This window comes from Chlorella variabilis (genome assembly GCF_000147415.1).
Source record: "Chlorella variabilis unplaced genomic scaffold CHLNCscaffold_8, whole genome shotgun sequence".
Taxonomy (NCBI): domain Eukaryota; kingdom Viridiplantae; phylum Chlorophyta; class Trebouxiophyceae; order Chlorellales; family Chlorellaceae; genus Chlorella; species Chlorella variabilis.
In genome coordinates, this window is record NW_005435080.1 from 1,121,597 (window position 1) to 1,140,825 (window position 19,229).

At 69.2% G+C, this 19,229-nt stretch overlaps 6 protein-coding genes across 6 annotated transcripts in view; 2 read left to right on the forward strand and 4 right to left on the reverse strand.

Moving 5' to 3' along the window:
* Window positions 1-284: 284 nt before the first annotated feature.
* On the reverse strand, window positions 285-1,125 carry CHLNCDRAFT_144982 (hypothetical protein; the record flags this gene model as incomplete). The annotated part of the gene is made up of 4 exons (XM_005848443.1): window positions 285-389; window positions 598-696; window positions 819-845; window positions 1,018-1,125. The coding sequence occupies 4 exons, from the start codon at window positions 1,123-1,125 to the stop codon at window positions 285-287; spliced, it is 339 nt and encodes a 112-aa protein (XP_005848505.1).
* A 518-nt stretch (window positions 1,126-1,643) lies between these two features.
* Window positions 1,644-3,294, reverse strand: CHLNCDRAFT_57641 (hypothetical protein; the record flags this gene model as incomplete). The annotated part of the gene is made up of 4 exons (XM_005848444.1): window positions 1,644-2,266; window positions 2,437-2,595; window positions 2,777-2,940; window positions 3,131-3,294. 4 exons carry the CDS (start codon window positions 3,292-3,294, stop codon window positions 1,644-1,646), a joined length of 1,110 nt encoding a protein of 369 aa, XP_005848506.1.
* A 178-nt stretch (window positions 3,295-3,472) lies between these two features.
* Window positions 3,473-6,677, forward strand: CHLNCDRAFT_51873 (hypothetical protein; the record flags this gene model as incomplete). The annotated part of the gene is made up of 8 exons (XM_005848256.1): window positions 3,473-3,702; window positions 3,877-4,477; window positions 4,685-4,776; window positions 5,068-5,164; window positions 5,402-5,635; window positions 5,937-6,037; window positions 6,210-6,309; window positions 6,582-6,677. The coding sequence occupies 8 exons, from the start codon at window positions 3,473-3,475 to the stop codon at window positions 6,675-6,677; spliced, it is 1,551 nt and encodes a 516-aa protein (XP_005848318.1).
* A 1,143-nt stretch (window positions 6,678-7,820) lies between these two features.
* On the reverse strand, window positions 7,821-10,160 carry CHLNCDRAFT_144985 (hypothetical protein; the record flags this gene model as incomplete). Its single annotated transcript, XM_005848445.1, has 8 exons — window positions 7,821-7,882; window positions 7,994-8,067; window positions 8,212-8,408; window positions 8,579-8,674; window positions 8,852-9,027; window positions 9,216-9,479; window positions 9,668-9,799; window positions 9,893-10,160. The coding sequence occupies 8 exons, from the start codon at window positions 10,158-10,160 to the stop codon at window positions 7,821-7,823; spliced, it is 1,269 nt and encodes a 422-aa protein (XP_005848507.1).
* Window positions 10,161-12,639: 2,479 nt separating this feature from the next.
* Window positions 12,640-16,464, reverse strand: CHLNCDRAFT_35154 (hypothetical protein). The gene is made up of 9 exons (XM_005848446.1): window positions 16,262-16,464; window positions 15,994-16,081; window positions 15,746-15,875; window positions 15,369-15,534; window positions 13,873-15,216; window positions 13,580-13,716; window positions 13,262-13,359; window positions 12,859-13,062; window positions 12,640-12,715 (listed from the first exon to the last, which is right to left on the reverse strand). The coding sequence occupies exons 1-5, from the start codon at window positions 16,408-16,410 to the stop codon at window positions 14,730-14,732; spliced, it is 1,020 nt and encodes a 339-aa protein (XP_005848508.1). The 5' UTR covers window positions 16,411-16,464; the 3' UTR covers window positions 12,640-12,715; window positions 12,859-13,062; window positions 13,262-13,359; window positions 13,580-13,716; window positions 13,873-14,729.
* Window positions 16,465-17,095: 631 nt separating this feature from the next.
* Window positions 17,096-19,229, forward strand: part of CHLNCDRAFT_144988 (hypothetical protein) — a gene marked incomplete at both ends in the record, with an annotated part of 4,225 nt that continues 2,091 nt past the window's right edge. Inside the window, 7 exons of the mRNA XM_005848257.1 lie at window positions 17,096-17,162; window positions 17,267-17,566; window positions 17,768-17,890; window positions 18,096-18,221; window positions 18,325-18,477; window positions 18,648-18,784; window positions 19,019-19,177. Of these exons, the coding sequence (XP_005848319.1) occupies window positions 17,096-17,162; window positions 17,267-17,566; window positions 17,768-17,890; window positions 18,096-18,221; window positions 18,325-18,477; window positions 18,648-18,784; window positions 19,019-19,177 (1,065 nt within the window). The remainder of the gene's footprint in view (window positions 17,163-17,266; window positions 17,567-17,767; window positions 17,891-18,095; window positions 18,222-18,324; window positions 18,478-18,647; window positions 18,785-19,018; window positions 19,178-19,229) is intronic.

The following is a 19,229-nucleotide window of genomic DNA, read 5'->3' on the forward strand; positions in this document are numbered from 1 at the left end:
GCAGGCGGCAACCATGCCCTCTTGCTGCCCCGCCATCGGATGATGAAGCACTTGATTTTTTCGATTCATCTCATCTGCTGCCTATTGTTTTCATTTTATTGAATCGTGGGGCAGTGCAGTCACGCTGCCAACGGCGCCTGCAATAGCGCCTTCTGACGCCAGCAGACAGAACATTCACGGGAGCATGAGCAGCACGGGAGAGCATGGCGGAGGGGGATGAATGGGGCAAGGGATGGCCAGGCAGCGGCTGGTGCGAGCTGGAAAACAGGCGGCCCGCTCTCGGGTTACTCTTCGCTGGGTGCCGGCTCGTCAGGCTTGGGCCGGTCCTCATCGGGGTCCTCCTTGTCCGGCTTCTTCTCCTTCTCCTCCTCCTCCTCCTCATCCGGCATCTGCGCAAGCAGGCAGCAGGCCGAGCATGGACATCCAAGCGCTCTGCTGAACCGCCGACTGATGCCGGCTCCCGTGTGGCGCCGCAGCACCGCGCTTTCCCCCAAGATACTCCTGGCGGGCTGCTGGCTGGCTGGCATCCTGCTCCCCGCGCCGCTGCTGCTGCACACCAGCCCCAGCCCAGGGTGACCCAGGGCGGCCCGCCCGCACCTCGGGGTCGCCCGGCATCGGCTTGGGCAGCGGCGTCTGCAGCTTCTCAAACTCTGGGAAGATGTCGGGGCGCCGGCTGGGCTGCGGCGTGATCCACTCCTGCAGCGGCGGCATGCCATGTGTGGGGCGTTGGGCGCGGCTGGACAGGGCGCACCCGAGCAGCTTCGATCGCAGCTGCCCGACCCGCTGGGACTGGACCAACCAAGCACACACAAACCCACCTGGGGATAGTCGATGGGCGATCGCTCCTGCAGCGTGTGGCACGAGGGTTGTCGAGTGAGCAGGGTTGGCAGGACCAGTGATGCATGACAGCAGCAGCGGTTGGAGGATGGGGGTCGAGCAGGGCAGTTTCGGTTTGCGCAGGAGGCGACCCGGCGGCGGCAGTGGCAGCGGTGGTCAGGTGCCCGAAACGAGTCGCACCTTCTCCGTTTCTGGCTCTGGGTAGGTTGCCAGGATCTGTAGCCGCTGCTGCTGCTGCTGCTGGCGTCGCAACCGGGAGGCCCGCTGCAGGAGGAGACCGGCCCGCATCGGCAGCGCGGGACGCCTAATTGCCTGCATTCTGCATGAGGATGCCGATTGCAGTGGAGCCGAGGGCTGCCGCAAGCTGCACTCTGCCGCCGCACAACTCCTAGCCTGTGTGGCGCACTGCATGCTGCTGGCAGGCTACACAAAGGGCGGCGTGGTGCGTCCTGACGATAGGTTATGCAACCAGGCGCTGCGGCGGCTGCACGAATGGAGGATAGAGGGTGGCGGGAGGTACGGAAGTACGCCGACCGCAGCTGTGGCGCTCCTCGAGTCGAGGGACGGCAGCAGTTGCAGTAGCTCCCTGCATCTGGAGCCCAGCCAAGGCTTTCTTCTGAATTGGCATTCATTGCATGGTGAGCAGCTCTGAGAGCAGTTTTCAGTGACGGTCAAAACTGTGCAGGCGGGGGCAGGCAGGCCCGGCCAACGGAATACTGAATGCAAATACATGTACAACCGAGTTCTGCAGAGGGCGTCCTGCTACATAACGCAGCAACCTCCAGCCCCAGCCCTGCGCCGTGGGGTCAGTCAAACGGGCGCAGGTCGCCGGCCGCAATGGCTGCCAGCCCCTCGCGGTACGTGGGGTACCGCAGCCGCACCCCGAGCTCCTGCTTGATGCGGGTGTTGCGCACGCGCTTCTCCTCCAGCCGCGCCACCGCCGCCGCGGCCTCGCGGTCGCGGCGCGAGCGCGGCCGCATGCGCGCGCGCCCCAGCGCGCGCCACGCCACGCCCGCCGCCGCCTCGTCGTCGCCGTCAAAGCTGCCCGAGCTGCTGCCGCTGCTCAGGCTGCTCACGCCCACCGCGTCGCCGGCGCCGCCCCAGCCCCACCCGCCGTCGCTGAGCGAGCCGGTTGCCCAGCCCTCTAGCGGCATGCCCGCCGCCGCTCGCTCCAGCAGCTCTGCGGCGTACTGCATCACCGTGGCTCTGTCTGCGGGGTCGTCGTCTGCTATGTTGTATGCCGCGCCGGGGCGCGGGTGCCGCGTGGAGGCCTCCAGCACCTGGCAGATGTCGTAGACGTGGCACCGCGCCGTGTACCGATGCCGCCCGCGCCGCTCCTGGCTGGCGCTGGGCCGCCACTGCTGCTGCGGACCGTCCCCGGCGGCGCCCCACTGCCGCTGCACAGTCTCCACCGCGCTGCGCCGTGGGCCTGCAGCGGGTGGGGCAGAGCTGGGCCAGGGCCCTGTCAGAATTGCAGCTAAGGTGCAACTGAACCAACCGGCCCCGGCCCTGGCATCCTGGGGCCCATGAAAACCGCCCGAGCTGCAGGCCGCGGCACCTCCCATCCAGCCGGCCAGCCACGCTCGCGCCCGCGCCCACCGTAGATGCCCCCGCAGCGGAAGAGGTGCACAGGGAGGCCGAAGGAGTCGTGCAGGGCCAGCCACTCGTGCTCCGCCACGATGCGGGACCAGCCCTTGCCGCTTGCCGCCCGCAGCTCGCTGCGCTCATCCACCCACTCGCCCTCGTAGTCGCCATACACTGCTCCCAGGGTTGCAGCGCGGGGCAGGCACGGCAGGCGACAGGAATAAGGTCCAGGGTGCAGAGACCTGGCTCGACAGACGGGCACACAAGGCCAGGCATGCCCTCTCCACCCCCTGGACCTCCATCCCAGCAGCGCCCCGCCCCGCCTCCCCGTCCCCTACCCTCCCAGGGCCCTCACCTGACGTGCTGCTGATGTATCCCACCCACTTGTAGCCGTCGGCGTGCTCGCTCAGCTGCTGCGAGTGCGCCAGGATCACCGGGTCCTCCTCATCCTCGTTGGCATCCGGCGGCACCGTGCTCAGCACGTGCGTGGCGTGCCGCAGGCTCTCCAGCGCCTTGCCGCTGCAGGGGCGGGGGGACCCAGCATGGCTCAAGGGTATAGAGGCAGAGGAAGGCGAAGGGGCAGGGCTGGTGGTGGCCTGGGAGGCCGGCAGGCGCGGCGAGCAGGGTGCCCAACCGCCAGCCCAGCTGCGCTACTGTAGTCTGCCACCGAGCGGGCGTGACGGCCGCTGCCAACTCAGCGCCAGCTCACCCCAGGGTCTCGAAGTCGCCTGGGTCGAAGTGGAATGTCGTGATGCCGCGCTGCTCCAACTGCTGCCGCTTGTCGGGGTTGCGGCACGTCCCCGCCACCTGCCACCCGCGCTTGAGGAAGTAGCTGGCGGCGCCTGCAGCAAGTGAACAAGCGCAGGTGAGCATCAGGCTGCTGACGAGGTGAGCATCAGGGCGACCTGGCATTGGCGTCGCTATATGGCATGCAGAGCGTTTTCAGCTAAATTCCGACGTGCCTAGTCCGGTGTAGCCCAGCCCAAACACAAAGAGGCGTTTTTGATCAGGCTGCCGTCCCAGGCTGGGCCAGGAGGCTGTCACGACGAGCATGCCCCGCCGCCGGCTCAAGGCTGCTCGTCTGCTGCTGCTGCTGCTGCTGCTGCTGCCCATTTGGACGGCGGCGGCAGCGGCGGCAGCGTTGCCGCCGCTGGCCCCACAAGCGTGTCGGCAGCTTGCTGGGGGCCTGCATGCCACAACCGAGAGTGTCGCAGTGCTGTGCCCGCCCAGCCCAAGCCCAGAGGCAAAGGGGCGTAGGCTGGGCGACACACGCATCACGGCGTGCGCCCTCACACGCCGATGATTGTAATGCACTGAGATCGATCGACCGAAGAGGTGAGCGAGACGTGACAAGCGCCAGCAAGCCCAATCAGGGGCTGGGTCGGGAGGAAGGCAGGCCCCATCTGGCTGCACGAACCCTAGCATTTGAGTCTGGGGCCCCTGCACGCCCTGCAGAAGTCCTGAGTGGATTGGTGGTGTGTTGCTGCATCGATCGCACGCCATGATGGTTCAGGCCAGCTCCCAGTTGCAGGGTGCGCCAGCACCCACCGCCCAGGCCGTGAAGCGCGCCCCCAAGCTGGCCGTGCCCAGGCACCTGGCCTCCATTGGCGCGGGCCTGCTGGGCAGCGGCGCCCTGGGCGTGCCTGCGGCCGGCGCCGAGCCCATCCCCTATGGCGCCCCCGCCGCCGCCGCTCCCGCCCTCTCGCTGCCGGCGGTACAGATGCCCGACATCTCCCTCCCCTCCGTCTCCCTGCCCGCCGTGGACATCCCCGACGTCGGCGGCCTGCTGGACGGCGCCGACCCGCTGGTGGTGGGAGGCGTGGTGGCGGCGGTGGCGCTGCCCGCCGCCCTCCTCGCCCTGCTGGGCGGCGGCAGCAGCGGGCCCAAGGTGAAGGGCGTGTCTGCGGCTAAGGCTCTGGAGGCGCTGGCAGCCGACGAATACGTCATCCTGCTGGACATTCGCTCCAAGGCAGACGCCCGCGCGGCAGGCAGCCCCAACCTGAAGGGGGTCAGCCGCCGCGGCGTGGTGTCGGTGCCATACGCCTCCCTGGTCAAGGTGCGGGGCCCAGCCCGCGCGCGCGGCGGCAGGCGGCTGGCGGGCAGCTGGCAGACAGCTGGCGCGCCTACCGACAGCGTGAAAGCCGGGGAGCGGCCGCACTGGCAGCCGTCGCCGCGCTGCTGCCGCATGCCTGCTTGCCCTCCTGCCCGCCTGCCTGCCTGCCTGCCGACCTGCCTACCCAACCGCCTGCTGCGCCCCGTGCAGGGCGAGGTGGTGGTGGACGAGAGGTTTGGGGCCAAGGTGGCCAAGGTGAAGGGCGTGGAGGCGGCGGGGGCTCCCGTCATCCTGCTGGACACGTGAGAGGCGGCTGGCAGCGGGGCGGGGGTGCCGGGGGGTGGCTGCTGCCGGCGCGGCGGGGCGGGGCAGCGCTGCCGCGGCCTGCCTGCCTGGCGCGCGTGTCTGCTGCTGTTCCTGCGGCGTGGAGCAGCCGACGCCGGCCAGCCAGCTGGGTGTGTGTGCCTGCCTGCCTGCCTGCATCGTGGCTCTTCAATGCAGGGACAGCCTGGTCAGCAGGCGTGCATGCGTGTGCCCGCCAATGCACCCCACTCCTCCTCGTGCTGCTCCCTCCCCCGCCTGCGCCCCCGCAGCTCCGGCTCCGAGGCGGCTGCCGCGGCCAAGGCCATCCTGGCGGAGGTCCCCCTGGAGCGGCTGTACTTTGTGCAGGGCGGAGCCGACGCCTGGCAGGTGCGCCCCGCCTGGGGGCAGCCTACGCGCAAGCTGGGGGCCACGGGGGGCGGGCACGCGGCGCGAAACGCCTGGGCGCGTGTGTGCGTGTGCCGTGTGTGCTCGAGGCCGGCGGCTGCGCACGCGGGGGTCACCCGGGGCCCGCTCCTGCACCAGCAGCCGCCAACTCCTCGAGCACGTCTCACCCTTCATGCACCCCATCCCGCCCCCACCCCGGCCCACCCACCCCCTCGCCAGGCATCTGGCAACCCGTGGAAGGAACCCAGCGCCCCCTTCAGCTTCTCCCTGCCCGACATCGACCTGGCCAGCCTGGACCTGTCAGGCGCCACCAAGACCATCGCCGGCGGCGTGCAGACCACGGCGGCCGCCGTCACCACCCTCGCCTCCGACTTTGAGTCCGCCCCCGCCTCCGCAAAGGGCCTGCTGGCAGCCGTGGGCGTGGTTGGCGCCTCCGCTTTCCTCTTCAGCCAGGTGTGGCGGCGGGGCTCGTGTCTGGGGCCGCCTCGGCTGCCTGCTGCTGCTGCTGCTGCTGCCGCCGCCCCTGTACGCTGGTTTTGTGGCGGGCGTGGCGAGGCAGGGTGGCGGTGGGTGGCGAGGTGTGGCGGCGGCATACATACGGGGCTGACTGGCTGTGGGTGGCCGAGCGGCGCCAACGGCGGCATGCGGGGCTGGATGGCCGTGGGTGGCTGTGCGGCGTCAGCGGCGGCATCGGCTGCCTTTGGCTCCTCCCCCTGGCCTGGCCGACCCCGCGCCGCCGCCTGGGCGTGCGCAGGTGGAGCTGCTGCTGGAGCTGGCGGGCCTGGTGGCTGCCGGCCAGTTCCTGCTCAAGGTGGTCTTTGCTGAGGACCGGGAGAAGACGCTCACCGAGATCAAGTGAGCTGGGGAGCGGCGGCATGGAGGGGGAGGAGCAGCAGGAGGCCTTCATATTGCAGGGAAGGGAGGAGGGGGGCTCCTGCATGTGCAGGGCAGCACCACAGGCTGTGCCGTGCTTGCCGCCGACGCGCCGTGCCGCCGTGCTGCCCCGGCCCGCCGCCGCCGCGAGCAGGAAGGTGGCTGAGGAGATTGATGTCAAGGATCTGCCCGAGGACTTGGGCAAGATTGCTGTGACGCTGCTGGAAGACCCCACCGCCGCCCCGGCCGCCACGGTGAGGCAGCGCGGCCTGGCTGGAGCGGGAGGTCTGGGCACTGGTGTGATGGGGGCCCGACAGGGTGGTGGCGAGGGCCTGCATGCAGCAGGAGGTGGCGGCGAGCAGCGCGGGGAGGCCGTGTGCTTGCATTGGGCGCCCGGCTGGACAACAGGTGTCCACTGCTCCTGGCTGAACGCCGTGGGCGCGAGCCGCGTGTTGAGCTGGTGCGTCCTGTTCTCCCTGTTTCCCCAGTCGTGCTCCTGAGTGGCTGCTCCATTGTGCGTGTGCAGACCAAGAAGGCAGCGCCGGAGCCCAGCCCGGTGCCCGTGGTGGCAGCCAGCGGCGGCGGCGAGCCCAGCTCCTCGCCCGCGGCGCCCGAGGCGTAGAGGAGGTGAGCCGCTGGGCTCCTGGCCTTGGGAATTCCCTCACCAGGGCATGCACCAACAGCTCCTGTGCACCATCTGCTGGCGCTCCACAAGGCGCTGCTGTGCGAATTGCGCCACCTTGCTGCAGCAGCACGCGATTGCGGAGGGAGTCTTTTGAGCCCTCCGCAGCCCCGCTCATCTCTGCTGATAACTGTGACGAGAGACCACGCTGCGTTCTGCCTACCTTTGTGCTGCTGATGACGGCCGGGAGATACTAGATTTGGCGGGGCAGTGTGCCCTGCCACCTTCTTAGTCCATCGTTGAGTGACCGGCCTCGCCGCTGGCCGGCCACGGCACTGCCGCCGCCGCCGCGTGCAGCGGAACGAGAAGAGGACGAAAGCGGGCTGCCGCTGTTATTCACCTTGACATCTATTGTTGCAGTTTCATGCCTGCTCTCAGCCCTCGCCCTCCGGGCCTCCCACGTACCACCGATGTCGGCTGTCCCCATGTCTCCATAGCCTCGCCTAAGTGTCCATGTTGCGTCACGTCCTCTGCTTGCATTTGCCTTTCTGCCTCATGTGGTCTGCTGCCTCACCCCTGGTGCGCCGCCAATGTGTGAATCTCTCCATTGCCGCTGTGGTGACCGTCCTACAGCCCATGTGTTAATGTGCCTATGAATCATTTCATCCCGCATGAACCTGCCTCTCTTCATTTATTTCTATTCCCGCGGGGTAGCGCCTCCCGCGGGCCCTCCTGCTCGATCTGTCTGCCGGTGCCTGGCGTGCGCCCTGCTGCCTTGCGCCCACACCGCGTGCAAGCTTCCAACCCCAGCACGCCCTGAGCTGTGTAATGCGCTCCGAGATGGGAAGAGCTGGCGGGTCAATGAGGGGCAGGAGGTGGCACCACACGTCAGCTCCACCTCGGTGATGTTCCACCAAGTGCTATTGCCTGCCGATCCCTTAACGTGTATGGGTTGCCTCCAACATAGATGTGACCATTCTCAACGCACCAAATGCTACACAGCCCAAAGAGAAGCAAGCGGGCCATGCGCCCGAGCCCTGCCCCCACCCATCTTCACCGCGCCCGGCGCTTGCCCACCACCGCCCCTCAGTAGCAGCTCCCAACCCATGCCAGCTCGTGCTCCTCGATGGATGGGCGGTCGGCTTAGGCGGGGACCTCGGCCACAATCCCCACCGAGCAGTAAAACTCCTGCGTGTACATGCCCTCTGCAGCGGGGAGGGGCACGCGGGCGCCACCACAGGGAGGCGTCTGCCTCCGAATCCCATTGGGAGGCTGCGCCGCACGGGGGCAGCATAGCAGCAATGGGGGGCACCCACCGTTGCCATAAAACTGCCCCATGGTGCCCAGGGTCCACTCTTCAAAGGCCTGCATCCCGCCCAGCCAGTTGATGCTGCGGCGCAGGCGGCAGGCCAGCAGGCGGTGCAGCGCGCTTCAGACGACAGACCGCCCTTCAAGACGCACTCCCAGCGTTGCGTGGATGCCGCAACCTCGCTGCACAATCCACGCGCACGCATGCAGTCGCCCCATGAAACACCTGATGTCCAGCTTGGCCTGCGTGTCCTTCATCAGAAACTCGGGGTCGCACTCGCCCTCGCCGCGCCGGGGGCGGCGCGCGCCCGCCCTGACCGTCAGCCTGCCGGCGCGTATGGGGCTGACAAACAGGGCTCGCTCTGCCCTGGCATAGTCCTCCTCAGTCTCGCCCTCGACCTCATCCATGGCATCCTCGATATCCTGCGTGCATTAACAAAACAGCAAAGCACACACAAACACAAACACACAAACCAACATCAGCTTAGGCAGGCAGGCCAGGCGGTGCCCAGCGCTTCGCCAAAACAAACCACAGGGCAAGTTGGGAGGGGGGGACGGCGGCACGGCCAGCACTCGGGGATCGATCCACTCACGTGCTGCCACACGCGCACAAGGGTGCACGGCACGCGCAGCGCGGCCAGCACGTGCAGCATGGCGCCATCAGCGCCCTTCATCATTTTCCGCACCGCCTACAGCGGCGCAGGCAGCACATAGCCGCAGGAGCTGGCACACTGCCGTAGGTCGATGCCGACGGCGAGCTGGGAGCACTCTGTGGCAGAGCAGGGCGGCGCTGAAAAGGCTGTAGAGGCCAGGGATGCGCCGGCCGCCAGCAGCTAGCGTGCTCTGACCGCCCCCTGCTGCCGCACCTGCTCGTTCACGCCAGCCACCAGGGATGCGGGGTAGGCGTGCCGGCAGGCAAACCCGATCCTGCCGCCATTCACCAGGAAGTCCTTGCTGCCCAGCGCAGCATGCAGCGCGCGCAGCAGCGGGGCGGCGGTGCCAGGCAGCGCCTTGAGCGGCTGGGGCGAGCCGCTGGCCGTCTCTGCAGCCAGGGGCCGGCACCAGCAGCCTCGGGGCAGGCACGGCAGCAGCCAGAGCCGGGCAGGCAGGCAAGGCTGAGTGGGGAGCACCATGGGGAGGCGGGAAGGCACCGCCTCGGCAGCCGATGCCAGCCTTGCATGCATGAGCTGAGCTGCCCCGCCTGCCAGCCCCAGCCAACCCTAAACCCACCTGGGCGGGCAAAGAGCTCGTAGGCCAGTGCCACGCGCGTGCCCTCGGTGACAGCCAGCACCTCATGCAGCACATCCGGGAAGAAAGCAGCCCACTGCACCTCCCCCGCCGCCTCCCCGGCCCCAAACTCATACTCGGTGCTCTGGCTGCCGTGCTTGAGGCGCAGCGTGCCGCCAGCGTGGCCCACGGGGAGGCAGACCACGAGGGAGGCCACAAAGCCTGGGTCGCCGCGGGGCGTGTCGCGGTTGGGCTTGAAGAAGCCGCCTGCAGCAGAGGCAGGGAGCGCAACCGTTGTGGAGCCAAGGCCCGAACGTCCAAGGCTTGCTCCATGCCTCCGTGCCCCATGCCTGACAGCGCAGCAGTCCAGCAGGCAGCAGGCAGGCCAGCCAGGCAGCACAGCCAGGGCGAGCCCACCGGCGCGGTAGACGTTGAGGGCGTGCAGCCTGGCGGACAGCGGCCCTGCCGCGGCAGCAGCACGCGCCCCACGGCCGCCAGCACGCTGCTCAGGTGGGCCGCCTCAAAGTGCTGGGTGTAGATGCGGTCGGCGGGCAGCGCCAGGGCGGAGCGGTAGGATTCATCCCGCACTGCAAGCGGGTGGGGCCATGGCAAGCTGGTGGGAACCGGCGGGCTGTGGGCCGGAGCTGGGTGGGCACTCCGCTGGGTTGGCGTGCGCGCACCCGTCTTCTTCCCCTTGCCGAACGTGGCAGGCGCGCACAGGGCCAACAGAGCCTCCAGGTCGCGCTCCCCCTCCGCCCCGCAGCCAGGGAACTCCACCACGCGCGCCTCGGCGGCCGCCTCGCCCGCCCCCGCCAGCGCCAGCCGGACGGCCAGCGGGCCGAGGGTGCCGCCGGCGCAGAAGGGGGGACGCAGCTGCTGGGAGGCTGCAAGGATGTCGCCCAGCACCTCCTCCTCAGCCAGGGAACGCAGAGAGCTGGGACCGGCCATGTCTCAAAGGGTTTCGGCGGTTTTGCTCAAGGTTGGGTGGCCGAGCCCCAAGGTGCTAGGGAGCAAGAGCAGCACAGAGGAGCTGGCTGGGCATGAGGAGGACGCGGCAGCACCACAACGCCTGGCTTTCCACCAAGCACCATCCCCCCATCTGACGGCATTAAGAAGCCTCAACATGCTTCGCATTGCTGTTTTCGCAAATGGATGCGTGCCTGCTTGATCACTGGGAGTATGCTGCGCTTGAGCAGCATGTGGACATGCCTGACCGTGGCCGCAGCCACCGCCACAGGTCAATCTGATGTCAAGTGGTGACGGTCAGCGGATGAGGGAAGTTCGGACTTGCACAGCCACCTAGCAGGTTCAGAAACGATTCCATGGTATAGCCGGTATACTTGTGGGCGGCACCGTGGCGGCGGCGGCTGGCGGCGGCCCTGGCGGCCGGAAGAGCATGGGCAGCGCGCTCCTCTTTTGTTGCTTCCCGTCATTGATGCGCTCTCGTTCGCATTGGCAACTGCCGCGCGAGCAGCGGGCAGCTTTTTCGCGCCACGGGCAACTTTTTTGGCCCCCCAATGAGCAGAGCTAAATTTCCTCCGGCCATTGGTAAAAACCGCTGTTATATTTTCTGTCGCTGCCTTGACTGCAGCGGCTGCGCATTGCACTCAAAACCCTCCCTGCTAATACACCCCGCCTTGCCTCCCGGACCCCGCTCTGTTCCGATTCACGTGAAGCGGCCCCAGTTACTCCAGCGCTGTGTTTTTGCAGCCTCCTGATACCTCGAGGGCCACCCGCCTCCACGGCGCGGCATTCTCGTCTCCCGAACCACCTTGCCGCCTCCACCAAGGCTTGCACCACGTCCTGATCTGTGCTGCACGCCAGCACTCGCCGCAACCATCAGCCGCCAGAACCAGCCGACCCTCCCCAACGAGCGGCAGCCCAGGCGCCGGCGCCAGAATCCGCGCGCCGCCACACCTGCCCTTGCACGGCCGCCGTCCCCAGGAGCGGGCCCCCGCCGCCATTTCTGACCCCCGCACGTCCATGGCTGAGGAGGTGGTGGCCGCCTATGCCACCTCCCTGTTTGTGCGTTCGGAAGCCGAGGTGCGGCGCCCCGTGGTGCTGCTGACGGGCGAGCGCACCAACGTGTTTGGCGTGCTGGAAAAGGTGCGCAGGATCCCTGCGCCGGCGCAGGCACGGCCGCGGCTGGGCCCCTGCTCCGGGCCCTACCCCTCGCCCCCGTCCCGCCCTCGACGGCACCGCCCTGCTCACAGCTGCCCCTGCCCCTGCCCACCCCGCCGCAGCACTTCAAAGAGACCGCGCTGCCGCCCTCGGAGCGCTTCTGGCGCACGGTCCGCCAGCAGTGGACGCCGCAGCTGGACACGTGGCGGCCGCGCGTCAACGGCGTGCAGCTCAAGGTGGGCGCCTGGCTGGGTGGCGATCCTGGGCTGCCCCGCTCGCGCTCGGCTGCCATCCAGGCCACACCCGTGCCTGCCCGTCCTGCCGCCGCACGCCTTTGCACTCTGCCGCAGCCACTCGCCCCCCCCCCCCCCCCCCCCGCCCTGCCCTCCTGCCCCCGCGCGCAGGTGCTGGCCGGCGCGCGGCTTCCCGAGAGCGAGGAGGAGTGGTCTGCGCTGCGCACCGCGCTGGCGGGCGTGCGCAAGCACCTGCGCCCCGACACCAGCGTGGAGCGCCTGCACGCCGAGCTGCGCGATTTTGTGGGCATGGTGGTGGACTGGTGGGGCAACCGCAAGAAGACCGAGCAGGGTGGGCTGTGGGGGGTGGGGCGGGCCCTGCGGGCCGGGGTTCTGCACCAGGCAGCCGGCTGGAGCCGAGCCGCGCCCGGCCGAGCAGATCCAGCCCGGCTGCTGGTGCCTGCATTGGATGCCTTGCTTGCCTGGACCGCCGCCCGCGGCGTGCCTGCCCGCCCAGCCAACCGCGGCGCGGCCCCGCCCTCCCCGCAGGCCCCACAGGCATGAATGGCATGGGCGGGCTGATGCGGCGCGTGGCCAGCGCGGGACTGATGCTGCAGGGCGCGGGCATGGGCGGCATGCCTCCGGCCAAGAAGCAGTGCTTGGAGTATGTGCAGCTGGCGCCGCCGCCGCAGACGACGGTGTACCAGTCGACCATCTATGCTGCCCCAGAGATCGTGGCACACCAGCTGCTGGGCGCCGGAGGCAGTGGGCGCCTGCCCGACCGCCTGCCGCTGTCTCCCGGGGGCGAGCTGGCGGTGGTGCCCGCGGCGGCGCAGCCGCCTCAGCAGCCGCTGCAGCAGCAGCCGGCGCAGCAGCAGCACGAGGGCAGCGGCCACGGCGGTGGCAGCTACTTGCAGCACCTCACCGGCAGCGGCGACCCGCAGCTGTTTGGGCCGTGGTTCCCGGGCGACGCAGGCGGCGGCGAGGGCGACCAGCCCGCGGCACCACCTGCAGCAGCGCCAGGCCGCGGCCCTGCTGCCAGCCCTGGCGGCCCCCACGGGCGCCGGATCGGGCGGCGACAACGGCTACCACCCTCAGTCGCCCAAAGGTGACCGCCGCGAGGGCTCGGCAGACAACCGAGAGCGAGAGGTGCGGCACTGCGCCTGCTGGGAGGGCGACGCGCAGCCCGCCTCGCAGCCGGTCAGGTGCCCAGCACAGGCAACCGCCGTGCGCCAATCAGCAGCCCTCTCACCCCTCACACGCGCGCCCCCGCCGCCTCGCTGCCCGCGCAGGCCGCGCGCCCCGCCGCCGCGCCGCCCGCCGCCGACGGCAAGGTGTTTGTCACGCTAAACGTGGGCGGCCACCGCTTCCTGACCACCGCCGCCACGCTGGCCGCCGTGGGAGGCTCCTACTTCTCCAAGCTGGCCCAGCAGGCGGCGGCGGCGGCGGCCAAGGGCCACAACGGCAGCGAGTATTTTGTGGACAGGAGCGGCAAGGTGCGGTGCTGGGGTGTGTGGCTGGGAGCGCGCGCACGCACGCGCGCATGCATGTGTGCAGCAGGGTGGGAGAGGTGGCAGCCAAAGCGTGGGCAATGTGTGTGCCTCGGCGTGTGCTCGCCCCCTGCCGTAACGCCTCGCTGACCAGAGCGCCTGTGCCCACCCTGGCCCTGCCCCCGCCCCTCCTCCTGCCCCGCAGATCTTTGAGTATGTGCTCGACTTCCTGCGCTCCCACCGCTTTGCCGACAGCCCCTCCATCCTGCCCCGCGACGAGCGCACGCTGCAGCTGCTGGCCAGGTGGGGCTGGCGGCCGGGTGGCAGGCTGGCGGCCGGGTGGCGGGCCGCGGGGAGGCAGCAGATGCACAGCACAGCCAGGAGGTGGCGTGGGCAGGCGCCCTGGGCGGGAGGGGCCGGGCCAGGCGGCACGGATGGCTCTAGTGGGCCCGAGGCTGGCAGCAGGAGATGGCCAGCCGACCCCTTCGCGGAGCGCCTCCCGCCCTCGCCTTTCTTCCTGCAGGGAGGCTGACTTCTACCAGCTGCCTGACCTGGCAGATCGCGCGCGCGGCATGCTGGCGGCGGCCACGGCGGCGGCGGCGGTGGCTGCGGCGGCGGCGGTGGCGGCTGCGGGCCAGGCGGGCGAGGAGACACCCTCAGGTGCGCGAGGCCGGCGGCAGGGCTTCGCATCCCTTGGGTCAGGCGACATGGCTGGCTGCTGCAGCGAGCAGCGTCATGGGGTGCGCAGTGCTGGCGGCCAGCCATTGCGTGCCGGCCACTCGCTCAATGTGCCGCCGCACGCTCCCGGCCCTGCAGACATGCCCGCAAACATCGCAGAGGGCAGCGCCCACGGCGGCCAGCTGCTGGCGGCCCGGTTTGGCGGCGCCGCCGCCGCGCTGGCGGCCCAGCAGCAGCAGCAGGCGGCCACGCTGGATGCCGTGTTCCTGGAGACCGGGTTCCAGGAGGCTGCTGAGCTGGCGGTGGCGCAGGCCGGCCTGCTGCGCCAGCTCAACGCCGCGCTGCAGGCCAAGCAGGCCGAGGGATACACTGTCGTGTCCACAGAGTGCGGCACGGAGCGGGAGGGCCCGCGCCGCAACCTGCACTACCACGTGCTGGTGCGCAAGGCGGCGGGGGCCGGCAGCTGAGCCGGGGAGGAGCCCACGAGTCCAGTGCGCTTTGTGCTCCCTCACACGTCATACAGTATGGTGCAATTCATTGTACTGCCGCACCTGCATCCCTGCATCTTCCTGTACATTACCCTCCAACTCGACCACCACCTCGGGCCCTGCCTGGCAGCCCTGAGATTGTTTTTTATTGCATGCTTCAGTTGCCCCCCTCCGCCCGCTACTGTTCCCATGCTCGAGCTTGGGTTGGGTCTGGCGGCGACGACTTTATACATACTCCTGCTCTGCCAGCACATCTCCTCCGACCATTTCGTTGGCTGCGGCCTGCAAAGCTAGCTTTGGCTTTCTTCACCGCGCCCCCCCTCTCACCTGCAATCCTCACTGTCGCACGTCTAGCGCTGTCCCCACCTGCATTAGAGCCTTCCCCCTGCGGCACTTGATAGCTCCAATAAATGCCCCTTTCCCGTTGCACTTGCTTTTCTTGCAATGCCAGGTCTTCCCAGGTAACACCAGAACACCACCAACATGGCGCAAGGATGCATCACGCTGCTATGTCAATCTCAAGCCCTGCAGCGCTGGGGCAGCAGCCTCTCCCTCCTCTCCTGCCTGCTCCTGCTGCACTGCTTCCTCCTCCTCTTCATCAGCATCCGAGGACGAGGCGGACGGCGGCAGCAGGCCCGCGGGCAAGTAACTTCCTCCCCGCTGCTCTCCTGCCGCCCCTCCTGTAGCACCTGTCCCTCTGCCTGCCGCGCTCGCTGCTGTGTCCGCCTCCTCCTCTGCCTCGGACTCCTCTTCCGACTCTGACGGCGGCAGCATGCCGCGGCGCAGGTAGCTGCCGTCATCCGCCTCCTCCTCCTCCTCCTCGCCCTCCTCGTCGCTCGCCCCGCCCATGCCTGCGGGCAGGCGGCGGTGGAGGCCGCCCCCAGCCTGCATCGACTGCAGGTGCTCTGCCTGCGCAGCAATCACCTCTACCGCGGTCTCGCACGCCGCGTACCGGTCCAGCAAGCCCTGGTTCAAGGACAGGAAGCTGTGGCCCCTGCACGCACACAGGTCGGGAGCACCAGCACAGGACTTCGAGCAGGCCAGGAGGGACAGAAAGAAAGCCGCGCCGAGCGCAGCGCCGCTGACTGGAGCTGACGCAGCGCCAGCGGGGCCTGCCAGCCCTCGCCGCGCTGCCTGCTAGCTCACCACTTGAAACGGCTCATCAGCCGCACCGCCGCCGCCTGCCAGCCGCAGATGTGGAGCGCCGCCGCCACCGCCTCTGCGCACGACAGCTTGCAGGGCTTGCCATAGTTGACAGGGTTGGCAGCCAGCAGCCAGGGCAGCAGGCGGGGCGCCTGCCCCTTGATGCGGCCTGCGGGGTCGCACGCGTGGGCAAAGCGGCGCGGCGGTGAGCCTGCCGCAGCTGGCGACTTGCTGCGATTTCGGCCGACCAAGCTTGCTGTCTGCGGCAGGCCCGCTCATTGGCCTGCCAGCAATCTCATGTTGTGCAGCCCCTGTCCAGCTGTGGCTGTGCCCCTGCTGCGCACCCTGAGCCCCGGCTGTGCTGTGCCCCTGCCGCGCACCAAAGGGCACATCGTCCAGGCGGTTCCATGAGCAGTCCACCACCGCCAGCCCCTTGGTGCCCACTAGCTCCTGGTCCTGCCGGGACACGCAGCTGCGCCCCACAGGGCTCAGGATGACCCCCGGGTAGCTCTGCGTGGAGGGCGGGCGGCGTGGAGGGCGCTGGGCGGCGTCGCGCAGGGCTTCCAGCTGCGTGCATGTGATGTGCGGTGGGGCGAGGGCGACGTGGGCGCCACGCCGCTCCCCGTACCTGGTTCAGGCGCAGCTCACGCACCAGCCCCTGCCGTGCCAGCCGCGTGCCGGTGCAGCGCTTGCGGTCGCACTGCCCCAGGTCCCACCTGCAGCAGGCCAGGCAGGGCCCAAACAAAGTTGCCGGTTCCGGCCGGATGGCGGGAGGCGGCAGGCGGGGTAGCAGACAGCGGTGAGCGGGCCCTCTCCAGCATGCCGCGCCGCAGTCAGACGTGCTCAGAGATCAGCAGGTTCCTTCCAGGGCAGAGAGGCCGCCCAGCGCAACTCACATGGCCAACTTGATGGGGAACGGCCCCTCCTCCTCCGCTTCCGAGCTGCCCTCGTCGCTCCCGGAGCCTGCCTCTGGCTGTTGCGCCTCCCATCGGTTTTGTCTCTTGCCGCCCTGCCGCCCGCTGTGGCTGCCAATGGGCCTCGGCATGCTCTTCCTGATTATTGGCAGTGGGAGGGTCTACTTAAGAGTTGTGCAGCTCTGTAATCGAGCTGGAATACACAAACAATCCGCCATGCACAGTTTTGTGGCGCCGCTCCCGTCGTCACGCAGGGTACACCCCAGCGCCATGGATACTGCTGCTGGGGAAGCATGGGGCAGCCGTAGCCGCAGGGTCTGTGGGAGGGAGGGGCGCCATAGTATGCCGGAGGCGGTGCCGTTGCTGGAAGATAGGCGTAGGGCGCTGCCGGTGGCGGCGGCGGCTGGGCGGGCGTGGCCCCGGGAGGAGCTCAGCAGCGAGTGCCTAGTTGATGTTGATGAATGGCTGCTGCTTGACGGGCTCGATCCAGCTGTTTGGCATTGGCGGGGCGCTGGGCTGGCGCTGGGCTCGGTCGCGTCCATGTTGGTTTTGCGTGTGTCGGGAGGGGGTTTTGCGGGCTGCTAACGAGGGGCTTGCAATGATGAACATCCCAATTTGATATCGCAGCGAGCTGCTCAGGCATCGCCAGCTGGCGTGACTGTGCATGGCCCCCCTTTTTAGAGCGGGCAGCAGGGCGCGCATCTGTCTTCCTCGATTCCGCAGGAACGTAACAGCGGGGTGCGTGAACCAGCTTGGACACACCGCTTCCGAGCCTCTCGAGCTCCAAGCCAGACCCCAACAGCGGTCCAGGACGCCATGCTGCGGTCCTGGGCGACGGCCGCAAGCCAGGCCATGCCTCCTGGTGCTCAAGAGAAGGCCGCAGGTGCTGCCTCGACAAGCTTTTCCCCACCCCACGCCTCCCCGCCGCCCTGCCGAGCTCCACAGATTCAACAAAAACCACGGGAGCATTGCCCCTGGCCGCTGCAGAGGTGCTGCAGGCGGCGAGCAAGGTGCTGCAGCCGGCGGCGGCGGCGCTCCGCCTGCAGGCTCGCCGGCTAGAGCCTGTGGTCACCCCAGCGCTGGCCGCGGCAGCCCCGCACCTGAGGCAGGCCGGGCAGTGGGCCAACCAGCAGGTGACGGCGTTGGAGCCGTGGCAGGAGTGGGCCAACCAGCAGCTGACGGCGCTGGAGGCGTGGCAGGTGGTGCTGGCCACCGTGGTGGCGACGCTAGTTGCGGCTCGCCTGCTGCGGGCCTTCCGCGCTGCTGTGCGCACTGTTCAGGACAAGGGTGAGAGGCGCTGCCGCAAGCAACGCGTGCTGCTCGCGATAGCACTCCCAGCAAGCACCCCAGCCTGCCGCCGCAATGAAGCGAGTGCCTGGCATGGTCTACAGGCGGGGAGCAGCCCCACACGCCAGCCATGCCGTGGTGTGCTTGCTGCCAAGGCGAGCTCTCAACTGCTTGCAGCCTGCTCCCTCCCTGCCCGAGCAGGCTGGCGCCAGGTGGTGGCGGGATTCGTGCTGGATCTGCCGCTGGTGCGGGGCCGCGTGGCGCAGCAGCAGGCGGCGCTGGCAGCCAAGATTCGGGAGGACCTTCGGAAGAAGGCGGCGGCAGGTGGGAGGGCAGGGCAGGGCCCACCGGGGTTGTCATTGTGCCGCCTGCGCTTGCAGATGTGCGTGCCTGGTTGGTTCGCTATGTGCGGAGGGAATCAACTTGGCAGTTCTGTTGCTGCTGCCGTCACACTGGCGGTGCATTCAGCAGCACGAGAGGCTGCTGCCGCCGCCCCACGCCGCCGCTGCTGTCCCTCCCTGACCCTCAGGCGGTGCGCCGCCGGCGCTGCGGGCGCTCCCCAAGGCCGGCAGCGCGCCCAACGACGTCAAGCGGCAGCTCAAGTACAAGGAGGGCGAGGACATGCGGTTCACAGACGGCGACAGCCGCGTGTCGGGTGCGTGGCGAGCGGCGCGCCGCCCAGCGCCGCCAGCGCGCCTGCTCGCTGCCTCCTCGCTGACACCCCCCGCCCCGCCCCGCCCCGCCCCGCCCGCCTGCAGGCACTGTGTACATGGCTGGCGCGCTGCACAAGCAGCTGCTGGCGGAGGCTTACTCCATGTTTGCCCTCACCAACCCCATGCACAGCGACGTGTTCCCGTCTGTGCGCAAGATGGAGGGGGAGGTGGTGGCCATGACGGCCAGCATCCTGGGAGGTGAGGTGGGCCCGCTGCCGGGCCGGCTGGTGCTGCGCAGGCCTGCCACGCCCCGGGCCGGCACAGGTGAGTGGCGGGCTCGGTGGAGAGTGTGGGCTCTGGGCCATGCGCCTGCCGCCGTTTCAGCAGCGGACTGGCTGGTGCGACCGTCCTGCCCTGCCTGCGAGCAGGCGGCCCCGCGGGCAACCCCTCTGTGTGCGGCAGCATGACCAGCGGCGGCACCGAGTCCATCCTGACTGCCGTCAAGGCCAGCCGCGACTACATGGCAGCGACGCGGGGCATCACCCAGCCTGAGATGGTGGTGGCGGTCAGCGCGCACGCCGCCTTCATCAAGGCCGCAGGCACGTGCTTGCCTTGCCTGGGCAGCTGCCCATGGCAGCTGGGCTGCTTCTGCTGGCGCTCCCCGTGTCGCTGCATCCGCGTGCCCGCCCACCCCCAGCCTGCTGCCGAGCCCTTCGCGCTGCTGCCCACTCTCCTCGCACCACCACGCACCGCACATAAGCACACAGCTCCCCACCCTCCCCGCTGCCTGCAAGCAGAGTATTTCAAGATCCGCCTCATCCGGCTGCCGGTGGGGCGCGACTTCCGCCTGTCGGCCGCCGCGGTGCGGTCTGCCGTGGGCCCCAACACTGTGCTGGTGGCGGCCTCAGCACCCGGCTTCCCCCATGGGCTGGTGGACCACGTGGAGGAGATTGCAAAGGTGGGGGTGTGGGGTTGTGTCCAGGTGCCGGTTGTGTGGGTGGGTTGTGGTT